General features: G+C 34.4%; 2 protein-coding genes and 1 pseudogene across 2 annotated transcripts in view; 1 reads left to right on the plus strand and 2 right to left on the minus strand.

Annotated features, from left to right (window-relative positions):
- Positions 1-1,924, minus strand: LOC104820452 (annotated as a pseudogene).
- Positions 1,925-6,760: 4,836 nt separating this feature from the next.
- LOC104820453 (zinc finger BED domain-containing protein RICESLEEPER 1-like) lies at positions 6,761-8,010 on the plus strand. Its single transcript, XM_010550896.1, has 4 exons — positions 6,761-7,267; positions 7,484-7,618; positions 7,722-7,800; positions 7,877-8,010. Exons 1-4 carry the CDS (start codon positions 6,761-6,763, stop codon positions 8,008-8,010), a joined length of 855 nt encoding a protein of 284 aa, XP_010549198.1.
- Positions 8,011-12,142: 4,132 nt separating this feature from the next.
- The window catches only part of LOC104820401, a 2,237-nt gene continuing 1,471 nt past the window's right edge, over positions 12,143-12,908 (minus strand). The window contains exon 4 of the mRNA XM_010550831.1: positions 12,143-12,407. Coding sequence (XP_010549133.1) covers positions 12,339-12,407 — 69 coding nt within the window. The 3' untranslated portion in view covers positions 12,143-12,338. The remainder of the gene's footprint in view (positions 12,408-12,908) is intronic.

Raw genomic sequence — 12,908 nt, forward strand, 5'->3', positions numbered from 1 at the left:
TGCCAGAAGATGTATATTAATATATAAAGACCGTATATTCATGCTCTCTTCTCTTGTATAATAATATATAAAACCATAAAGCACCTAACTTCAAATCAAAGCTAGCAAGCAACAAGATCTCAACTAAGAGCTTTAGAGAATCCCGAGAGCATGAATATGCATAATATCAGTCGTTGAAAATAAGCTGACATGAAGATGAAGCCCTGGTCATGGAAGCCAATTCCTTCACAATGCGAAGCTTCTCCTCCAATTTGATGGGTCCCTCCGGGTATATAGAAGCCATCTTCAGACATGTTGCGTTTGTTAGGATGTACTCCATCACTGCCTTATCTGTCTCCCATCCACCGTAATTTTTCCACCGGAAAGTTTCAAGGCTCGACAATATACATCGAGGGACATGTTTTGGTTGTTTCCACCTAGTATCTGAACAACTTTCCTGCGACCAAGATGAAAAGAAACGTTAATAAAGTTGTATTAGAGATCATCAAACTAGAAAGTGATTGAGAAACCGAAATCATATACCGTTGAGTTCCAGAACTCGTAGGTTTGGAGAACCATCGAGCATACGCACAAGTGGATCATACCAAACGTAGTGTAACTCGAGATGAACAAGCTGATGGAACACTATGTCGGTAGAACACAGCTCACCCTGCTTATCACATAACAAATCGAGAAGATAAACACCGAAACAAGAAATCATTCCAATAACAAATTCTAATTTGATTTCATTCTGGAATCGATCCATTTGTAGATAGAAGACGGGTTACTGTTTGGTGTAATGAAAGACGCTCAACAGAAGTAAGGAATTGTAGAAACTTCTGAGATGGTACACAAATAAAGTTAACAATTGCCTCCACAATCTCTGGCATGTTTTCAACCACCAAACGGTTATAAGTGAAATCAAGTACGATGTTCAAATACTTCAAGGAAGGAGCATTGATCTCCAACTTTATATATCCTCCATCCAAGTTATGCGAAAATAGGCTTTGTAAGCCTGGTACTGCAATGGTGTAAGCTTCAGTTGTATCAAAGTAAGTATCACTATCACTATCACTGTCATCTCTTGTACCCCATTCCACAACCAAATCTTCAAGAACAGGGCAGATAGACAAAAGCCTGTTAAATCGCTTAGGATCTAAATTGTGCACTTTTATGAGGTGCATAGTTTTGACGGATTGGAAACAAGCTTGAGAAGGAATATCCACTAGAACGTAACCTCGGAGTATCAATCTCTCGAGAGTTCCACAAGTGAACAGGTTACTCGGCAGATGAATCCCATTCTCATCATCATCATCATCATCATCATAATCACAGTCAATTAAGTAAGGATGAATGTCGAGCTCACACACACGGCGCTAGATCGCAATTCCGACCCATATTCTCAAATCTTCGGCACGAGCAGTCCTCGAATCAATGCGAAGACGCAAACTTTCTAGAACTGGAGCCTTATTCGATAGCAAAGATCTGTAAACAAACAATGCGAAGGTTTCAGGTTCAGTCTTGTGGCTCCGAGAATCATACTCAAGTTTCGGCACCATCATCCAAAGTGGCTGCCATCGTTTAGACAAAACCATAGTACCAACGACATCTTCTGTCGGAACCAGCGAAAGAATCCGCAACAGCAAATCATCAGGCAACACACTGATCCTATCCATATTATAACAACCCGTCCTTTTCCTCAAGCCGATTTAGCTGCAAAAATAAGAAACCCAAATTCAAAGATGAGACCTTGGTCGGAGCTAGAATGTAAGAAACCCTAAAACTGACCATATGAACGATGAAGATACCATGAGAGAGACAGAAACTTGCAAATGTCGTCTCTAGAGACACGTGTGATCTTGTCTTGCGATTTGGTAGTAGGATAGGGTTTGTCCCCTTTAATCCTTTATAGACTGAAGAGACGAAGGAACCCTGAGTAAGGAAATGGCGGAGTCCACTGGTCTCTCTGTTTTTTTTTTAAAAATTATTTATAATCCAAACCGATAATTAATCAATTCTCTGTTTGGTTTACTCTAACCCGACCAAACCATAAATTCTCTGTTTGGTCAATGTCAACCTCAACATTACGATTTATGATAAATTTATCTCTCTTTTTTATGGTAAACCAAGTTCTTCAGTATCCATACAGACATATCCGATAGATAGTCGGTTTGTTAAAATATTGTTCGATTTGTAATGAGAGCGAGATATTATTTGGGAAATAGAAAAAAAAATGCGAACTTGTGGATTTTACTATAGACACTTTTATCTAATGAACACCAAATTATGATATTGTCTTACAAAAATATCTATGCTCTTTACTAGATTCGGATGTGATCCAGTTGCGTGTATGCTCGAAGGTTGTCCTAACTGAAGTAATGTATGAATTTCTGATAGAGATTATGTAATTTGGACTAAAAAAATAGAAGAGAGCAAAGTAGAGGCAGTGGTGAAGGGTAGATGAACGTATAATAGAGATTTAATCTCCTATTTTTGTATATTATATTATGAATTGAACAAGATTAAAATAAAAATTACAAGGATTGAAAGAAAGGAAAATAATCAAAATCCTAATAATTACAAACGGTGATTAATTTCATCTTCTACTCCAAAGTTATCTTCCATTATTGCTAACCAGATTCTTTAGTTTAATCCTCATTCTCATATTCTTTCTTCTCAATTTTAACACTAACTTAGACCGTTGTTGTGGTTGCGGATGCGGATGGTAATGTTTTCAAAATGGTTGATAGCAATTGTAGGTTATGGGCACTGACTTGTTGGTAAGTGGTTAGTGGTGGCAATTGCAGTAGGCTCTGATTAGAATCGAATGGTTGTAAACGTTTGAGGTTGAGGTAGTCTTATGATATAAATTACTAAAATGGTATGATTTTAAAATATTTTTTTTAATTAATTGTTAATTTTTATATTATCATTTGATTAAAAATATTTTATATAATCTATAAATAAAAAAATAAATTTCATCAATTTTATTTATATTTAATTAAAAAATTATTTTATCATAAAAATATTAAAAATAATTATTGATAAATCTAAAAAGTAAATAATCATATCATGCTATTATATTTTAAAATCATATTGACCTTCTTATGGGATTCACCACTTCTTGATACCATGTTTGTGTTTTGTTATCTTTCTCAAATCCGAAACCTAACACAAGAAAAATTATTTGGTATCTTTCTCAAATCCGAAACCTAACACACATAAAAAATCTGAAACACGACACAACAAAATTTACACAATAGAAAAAACAACAATTCCAGAGTTTACACAATGAACATTACTGTACGGAAACATGTAATATTCAGGAAACAAGTTTCACGTTTTTTGTTCTTGTTCAACAAATTGCAAGCTCAGCGATGACGACAAAGTCATGGAACTGCACAATGTGAAGCCCAAAATATGGCAAAAATAGACTTTGTAAACTCGTATGGCTACTTGATTAAGAAATTCTCCGTGGGAGAAACATTCTGAAGCAACCCACCTCGTGTTTCAACAATAAACCCAAGTCATCATTTCCATGGGGTTGCTTCTGAAACCAATTGGTATTCAAGCGTCTGTAACCAAAATCTGAAGCCATTTGAACAAATGACCAGAAACCAGTACAAGCACATGCAGAGTGTTGATCCGAAGATTCAAACAGAGACATACTTTGGAAGGAAACACAAACAATTCTAGGCAAAGCTGACATAGATCCAATCAAAACTAGACAAAACACAAACCCAAAGATTCAAACAAAATCCGAACAAATCACAAGGAGAAAGACGATATGATAAAAAGAGACGTACCCCTGGAGGCGACGGAGATGATGAACTCCGGCGAGTTCCGACGAGCTTCGACGATCTGAGAGAAAATCCTGATCGACAGAGAGAGTTAGGGCTTGGGTCAGGGATGACGATCGGGGCATCACACGATAGAAGAGTCAGGGTTTTGTTTTTAATTTTTAAGAACGATATTTTTGTAAATTTACTTAAAACGCATGGAAACTCCACCGAACCGTATCTAAAAAGATTTTTAAAATCTCTGCGGTTTAACAGGTCCTTTTTTCAACTACCACCATTCACCAAAAAACCTAACCGCTCCGTTTACGGTATCATCCGTATAATTAATCACCCCTTAACCATCTCTCTTTTTGATATTTCTAATTAGGAGTGTTTCAAATTTTAGATATTTTTTCTTCATTATGGATGTATATAATAGAAGCTTGATAACATTAAGTACTTTATATATTCTAATGTGGATCAATCTGTGAAGACGGGTAGATACGAATATGTCAAGGGATGGATATTCGGTTCGGTTATTTTGGTTATTAACCGAACCGACCAATATATATTCGAATCGAACCGATTAAAATTAAATAACCGTTTGGTTATGATTTTTTAAAATTGGAAATAACAATGTTCCAAAATAATCGTAAACCGAATAAAATAAATCCGAATTAACTGTACTGAATAAACCGAATACAACTGTTCGAACACCTATGATATTTGTGTGTGAGAATGCAAACTGGGTTGGGTTTAGTGGGTTTATCCAACCCAACCCACTAATAACTTTAATTGGGCTGATTATTTTGGTTATTTTTATTTTGTGGGTTTAATGGGTTTCAACCCAATAAACCCATGGGTTCAATAAAATAGCCCAATTACCCAATTAACCCATTAAAGGATTATCATTTAAATTATTTTTTTGAAATTCCTAAATCTACCGACCCTAGTTCTCGAGAGTTTCTGAAATCGTGCCTCTTGCTGGGTTCTTTCTTCTTCTTCCAACCGACAAAGTGATTCAATTTCTTGTTTGAATCATTAGCTAGATTTTTGTCGACCTGCATCTTAGCTTCATTTTCGGAAACAGAAATTCACCATAGGATATGAGGTGAGACGGAAGAGAAGAAGGAAAGAGTGAAGACATATATCTCCTTTGATTTGCGAATCCTTGATTGTGTTGTTCGTCTTCATCGCTTCAAATCAGATATGCTGATTCTCTTTGGTATAAAGTTTGAATCTATTATCAGAGAATCTTATGGAGAAGATTAGGGTTTCTGGGTTTTAAATGATTTCAAATTCGATGGGTTTAGATGAACCAAATTATGAACATTAGAGTATGAGTCATGTTGTTCTGTGAATGAGAAATGAATCTCCTTTGATGGGATTGATACTTCCAATGGATATGGTTCGTTAGAAGGTTTTGAGTATGAGAACGACAGTGAATGATATTGATCCATCATTCATGTAAGTGGTTGAAGAAACTGGGAGTGTCGCTTGTGAGTTTGAGGGTTTGGTCTTCTGTCAAATTCAAACATGATTATCCAGATTAAATCAAGTTCTTGATTTCTAGATTTGGGTTTGATCAGTCACTTATTATTAGAAAATATATAATCATCAATCATTTTCTCTGTGAAATTATTCTGTAATACTGCAAATTTCATGTTTTTCTCTGGTCCTTTGCTTCAACAATTTTTATTCTCAATTCCTCTTTAATATTTTTTAAAAATGTTAAACTTCAAATTGTCTACGTTCTGTTTATGTTTATGTTTGGATAATATTAACTAAATGCATTCATGTGGCTTTGAATTTCATCAGAAATCTACAATTGGTTTCTCTTTATTTTATTCTTTTTCTTCAGCATAATACCAAGAGATTTTTTCTAACAAAGTTTCTTATAATGATCAGCTTTTAAAATGTAATTGGTCTATTTGGTTTTCTTATTGTTGCCTTGGTTCTTGTTGTTGTTGGTTGTTTCTAACTTTTTCTAATATATCTGATCATTTTGTTGTTGATTTGATGCAGCGATATGTCTGGTTTAAGATCATTGGATACTTTTGCATCGGGGGGAGAAAGTGCAAATGAGGGGTCATCATTACAAATTCAACCCTCAGAAACACAAGATCAAGTAAGTACTAGAAAACGCCAACGTACTTCGCGTGTATGGGATCACTTTTCAAAAGTCGGGAATATGATTGTTTGCAAATACTGTAGAAAGGATTATCCGGATAATGCTGAAAGAAATGAGATGTCAACTCTCCGTCGGCATTTGGTTATATGAAAGGGAATGCCTAGTAAATTTATTGAAATGTCAGAGATGCTTACTCAAGACGGAATGATAATAGCAAACAAAATTGATGGTATGATGGTTCGTAAGTTTTTAGCTATGGCGATCATAGAGCACGATCTCCCTTTTTCCTTTGTGGAGTATAAGAGAGTTAGGCAACTGCTTAAGTACATGAATCCGGATTTTAATCCAATTTCTAGGAATACTATTGTTGCTGATATCTTGAGATTTCATCAAGGTCAAAAAGAGAAGCTAAAAAGGGAGATAGCTTCTGTTTCTAATAGGATTTGTTTGACGGCTGATGTTTGGAGATCTATAGCTATCGAAGGATATATATGTATCACTGGACATTATGTCGATGATAGCTGGAAACTAAACAGTAAGATACTATCCTTTAGTGCCATGCCCCCTCCACATTCTGGGAATGAGTTGGCAAAGAAGGTTCTCGATTGTTTGAAAGATTGGGGGATAGAAAAAAAAATATGTTCTCTCACGCTTGATAACGCATCAGCTAACGATACCATGCAAAGTATATTGAAGGATCAACTTTGTCTACAACATGGATTGTTATGCGATGGAAAGTTTTTCCATGTTCGGTGTTGTGCACATATTTTAAATCTTATTGTGCAAGAAGGGCTAAAAGTGGTTGATTCTGCTCTATATAAAAATTAGAGAAAGCGTGACGTATGTAAAGTGGACAGAGGGAAGGATGAAAATGTTGGAATGTTGCGAGCAAGTTGGCGTTGAAACTGGGACGGGTTTGCATTTGGATATCCCCACTAGATGGAATTCTACTTATACGATGCTTAAAGTTGCTATCAAGTATGAGCGTGCTTTTAGTAGTTTGCATTTACTTGATCGAAGCTACAAGTATAATCCATCAAGTCAAGAGTGGCAACGAGGAGAAAAGATTTGTGATTTTTTGGAGCCATTCTACGAGATCACTAATTTATTTTCTGGGTCTAAATATCCTACCTCCAATTTGTATTTCTTCCAAGTATGGAGAATAGAGTGTTTGCTAAAAGACTATATGACAAATGGAGAAGATAAAATGATTGAATCTATGGCCAACAACATGAAGGAGAAATTTGACAAGTATTGGGAGGAGTATAGTATAACACTTGCATTAGCAGCTGTTTTAGATCCTAGAATGAAGTTGGAATTATTGGAATTTGCCTACAATGAGGTTGATCCAACTACTTCCAAGGAAAAGATAGGTATTGTGAAAAAAAAACTTGGTGTTGCTCTTTGATCAATATAAAAACAAATCATTAACTCCAAGTTCTTCACGAGGAGCTATAAGTCCAATTCCAAGTTGGTGTCTTGCAAAAGGGAGAGGAAGAACCTTGGGTGCTCTAAATGTAAGTTTATTTTTCTTGTTTAGTTGTAATTTGCCTTTATAAGTTTGTATAATTTATCAAACTATGGTGTGATATAGGCTTTCAAAGTATATGAGAGAAGAACTGCTGCACAAGAGGAACGATCTGCTTTGGAAATATATTTGGACGACAAAAGGCTAGAAATGAATGAGTTTGATGACATTGACGTGCTACAATTTTGGGACAGCGGTATGGTAACTTAGCTCAGATGGCGTGCGATATACTTAGTATTCCCATCACAACAATGGCATCTGAATCATCTTTTAGCATTGGCTCTCGTTTGTTGAACAAATATAGAATCGTCTTTGTTCGTCTAACGTCGAAGCGCTTATTTGCACGCGAAATTGGTTGATTGGCTATGAGACCGGTGTGAATGGTAAGACATACATTTTATTATACTTTTTTTTTCAACCTAATCATAGGCATATTTTCTGATTTTATGCATATGATAGGTGAAAAATGCGATGGTGAAGATAATGATCATATTGAAGTGGTTGTTGATGATGACAGTGGTGGAAACACCGAGAAAGATGTTGAGAATGATGATGATTTACAAACGATTTTAGATAGTTTTAGATTGGATTAAGAAACAATTATTTGTATTTGATTTAAATCAATTAATGGATATTTTTAGCTTTGTCGATTAGGTTTGGGTATGTTCTTTTGATTGAATTTAATATTAATGAATATTTTTTAGTTAATCTGGTATTTCTAGATATAAAACATTCTGTTAGATCGTCTAACTTAGTCAAAGTTTTTAAAATTTGATATTATTTGTATTTTGAAAACATTAAGTAAGAATAGAATTAATATTGAATAACTATATATTTTGTCTTGTATACATATATATACATATACATATACGTATATATGTATGTATTTTATATATGTACGTATAAATGTATGATTTTTACATTTTTTATTTATATATTTATTTATTTATTATTTTGTAATTCAAAAAAATAAAAAATATTCAATGATGATTATTCTTAATGATGATTTTATTAATGTGAAAATAAAATGGGTTTTATGGGTTATAATGGGTTTCATGGGTTGACCCAGCCCATTGTATTTTTGTTATTGACGTTACTATGTGAGATAACAGAAAACCGTTTGTTTTCATGAAGAGAAATTTTAAAAAAAATGCGGGTGATATAGTTCAGTCACTATATATGTTATATGTTTATAGACCGTCATTTTCATTGTATAAGATATCCCGGAAAAAAAATAGTACTCATGTTCTTTCTTTTTAAAATTTAAATATTTTTTTTTTAAAAAAGGAATCTGTTTTTAATTTTCAAATAGTAGAGATATTTACATCATCGCATGTCATCTTGCATCCTCATCTTGGTAAGGACCGTTCATAATACTATACTGTGCTGTTTTTGTCGCCATTATATTGAGTTTTTTTTTTTAAAAAAAAAAGCAAGTTGGAAATCAACAATGTAAATAAATCGAAGGCAAAATAAACGATGTGAAAAATCATACAAAAATAATAGATACCATATAAATAAGCATGAAAACGACGAAAAAATAATGGGACCAATTCGCCCGTGACTTATGCTAAAGGACCCAAAACCCTAATTCGACCGTCGTCTATTATAACGACACATGCATAGCCTCATTACGTTTATAAAATTTAATTAACATTAACTAGTTTAGTCCTCATTTAATTCTCACAAAAATCGTTTGGTAGTTTTTCACATCGCAATTTAATCGTATCTGTCCCCATTAATTAAAACAAACCATGATAATAATTGACTCTGCTCCTAATCTAATCCGATTACCCTCTAATAATTGATTTTTAAATAGTTTAAATGTTTAATTAATGATGAAGGGCCAACAAACAATATATTTATTATAATAAAAAAACTTAATGTGCTGATTTTTTATAAAATATAAATTATATTAACCAAAAAGTTGTAATTTAGATAGGGAAATAGCTACAATACCCTTTGATTGCTATTTGGACTTCTCATACTACCCTCCAATCAAAAAATCAAACAAAAAATACTATTTACTATGGCAAAAGATAATAAAATCCTCATATATTAATGAAAAGACAAAAAACCCTCTATTTTTTTCAATTAAAAAATTCAAAATTAAAAAAAAATAAAATTACAACTTTATTTTGATTTCCCTCTCTCTCCTAACTTTATTCTTCTTCCACTTTCTCTCTCTTCATAAATCTTTTTCTTCTCTCTCTCTTAACTCTCACGATTTTAGCTCTCTCACTCTCTTTCAAAACTTCTAATCTTTTGTGTTTTGTGCAATCTTTTACGTTTTGTTCTATTTTCTGTTTAAATCTCCGGTTAGATTCAAGATCCGAAGAAGAAATAAAAACCGTATGGAAATTGCAAGGTTAGACAAAAACATGGTAGGTTAAATTTTAATTTCTTTTAGATTTGTTGGATTTTGAAATTTGTTGTTGTTGAGTTAAAGTGTGGTTTCGAAATTTGACCGATAGAAATTTAGGGTTTTGGGTTTTTCAAATTTCATTTAGCCACAAAAAATTGAGGAGATAGAAGAAGCAATGACGACATCGAAGAAATGACAAGTTCATGTTAATCTTCGTCACATTTTTCGAGCAAAAGTAGTAACCTTATGGAGATTGCGGAGTTAGATGAACACAAGGTAGGTTAAAATTCAATTTATTTGCAAATTTGTTTGATTTTGAGATGTGTTCTTGTTGGGTTGAAGTGTGGGTTGGAGATTTGAATGATAAAGCATTAGGGTTTTGGGTTTTTTAAAAAAAAATTTGGGGATTTCAAAATAGAATGTTGGTTTGTGAGGTTATGGATCAAATCGAGTGAAATGGTTGAGTTTCGGTCAAATAAGACAGTCATATAGGTCACATCACGGTATGAGTCGTTGTTTGGATGTATAGATGACATGAGGATTCAAATGCTATGGTCTCACGGTCACAGTCACAAAGGTCATAATGTCACAGGATCATATAGGTACGTCTATATCACAATATACAATAGTCACGGGTCACATGGTCATATGGTCACAAGGTCACATGGTCATATGGTCACAAGGTCACATGATCACATGATCACATAGTCACATGGTCACAAGGTCACATGGTCACAATATCACACGGTCACAGTTACAAATGTCACATGATCACAGAATCATATAGGTACGTCTATATCACAATATATAATAGTCACGAGTCACATGGTCACATGGTTACATGATCACATAGTCACATGGTCACATGGTCACAAGGTCACAAGGTCACATGGTCACAAGGTCACACGATTCCGATTGACTATATTGCATATAGAAAGGGGTGAATAAACACTTCTTTTTTATTTGGAAGGGTATGAGGGGAGTACAGATGGAATGGTTCAGTTTTGGATACGACATCTGAAAACGAACCTGGTCACATGGTCACATAGTTACACGGTCTCATAGTCACATAGTTTTATAGTCATACAGTCACATGGTCACAGTGTCACACGATGATATCTAGAAAATATTATTGACATATATTATTTTATTTTGTAGCACATGGAAGAGACGATGTATGAACTCCACACCTGCATTATAAAACATCACGTGATCTACATAGGATGCAACTATTTGACTTGCGATACTATGTTCATAGAGCTGATCAACGCATGAGTAGAATCGGAAGACATGACAACAAATATTTCAGAAGACGAAAGTGTAAATTTTTAATTTATTTCACTAAATTTACTTTGTTTATTTTGTTTTTGAACCCTAACTATGATATGTTTTTCTTTATTTGGTAGTAGACTAAATTATGAACTCTTGTATTTAGTTTTTTGTTTATTCGAAATCTGAATTTATTTATGTTTTATGTAGAATATGGGTTCAAATTATTGTATGAAAAATTTAAAACTTAAATTGATGGAGAAAAAAAATATAAGGTTAAAATAAAATTACGTTTTTTTCAATTGTGAAATGAGTTAAATTGTCAAAGTAGTCCCCACAAGAAATCTAGGTTGAATTGTCAAAGTGGTCCACACAATGGAATAAGAGAAAAATTATGGGTTGAAAATATTGTATGTGAAAATTTGAGGTTAAAAATTGGGAGAGAAAAAATATAGGGTTAAGAGAGAAATTATATAGGGTTGGATATTCAAAATATGCACCATATTAAAATTAAAAAATGGAAATAATGATTGTGGACCCTACGAAACATAAAAATCTGGAGAAATCTGACTAGTTCTTTCTGTGGGTCCCACATCACATTTCGGTCACAATGGATCACAGTCAGTCACAACCGGTCACAACCTTCGATTCATGCGATTTTTGTCAATTTAATTACTCTACAACGTCACACATATCTCATAAGCCTATTCTCTATTGTTTCGAACATTAGAGTATGGTTTTTGCGATTTTTATGTTTCAAAATTGTTCTTCCAAATGTGTTTCTATATATTTCATAGTGTTTTATGAGTGTTTTTGACAAATTTGGAATATTTTTTCTACAAACCTCTTAAAATATTTTGAAAATTTCTCACATACACTATATATTTGATATATAGACCCTGATAAACCACTCTAAAGCTTAAAAATTAAATTTGGATCTATATTTATCAACACATTTCGGTCACGGGTCACAGTCGGTCACAACGGTCACACAGTGTAAAATTGCACTTCGGTCATGTGACACCCGAAACCCGTATCCCGCAATACAAGTTGCGCCACATGGACAAGTAAAATAAAAATCGCATTTCCAAAAAAAATCCGCGGGAATTTAAACTTTTATTTTTAGAGTTCAGCGGAAGAAACTTTCTTACATACATATACGGTACATTATTCCAGTTATAATTGTACATACACAGTGGTAGTATCACATTATTACAAACCATAAAAGTCTACCACCGATATAACACAAACCGTTCCCCGAAAACGTAATTGTACCGTAGAGAATAATTATACATGATCACACGGCAGGTCACACCAGTCTTCGATGTCCGCTCCTCGGCTACTGTTGCTCACGACCTGAAACGTTGCGTAACAACGTCCTAAGCTAATTGCTTAGAGAGTGAACTCGGGCGTAACCCGGAGTTCCATTCTCATGGTGCCAGGGAAAACACAAGCATATATATATATGTGTGTATATACTAGTATTCTAATAAACAGTAATTGAAAACATGAATCACTGTAAGCACGCAGCAATCACAATCAAGTCCGTACGACAAGTCGGCCGTACGACAAGTCGCAGGACAGAGTCCGTCAAATCGTCTCTACGCGCACCATGCGTAGGTATGTACTCCCCATGTGCGTAGCACAACCACCTCTCTCCTCGGATTCCATCTACTCCGCACACACTCGGAATCCGGCATAAGTATCTTTTTATTTTCTCCGCCCGAACACAACACCCCACCCTAGCATCGATGGCACCTCTCGATGCTAGGCGTGTCCCCACTCCGGCATTGATGTCACCTCTCAATACCGGAGCTCACCTGACGTCGGCTACAACCGACGCCGTCGACTATAACG

This window comes from Tarenaya hassleriana, unplaced genomic scaffold, assembly GCF_000463585.1.
Source record: "Tarenaya hassleriana unplaced genomic scaffold, ASM46358v1 Cleome30, whole genome shotgun sequence".
Taxonomy (NCBI): domain Eukaryota; kingdom Viridiplantae; phylum Streptophyta; class Magnoliopsida; order Brassicales; family Cleomaceae; genus Tarenaya; species Tarenaya hassleriana.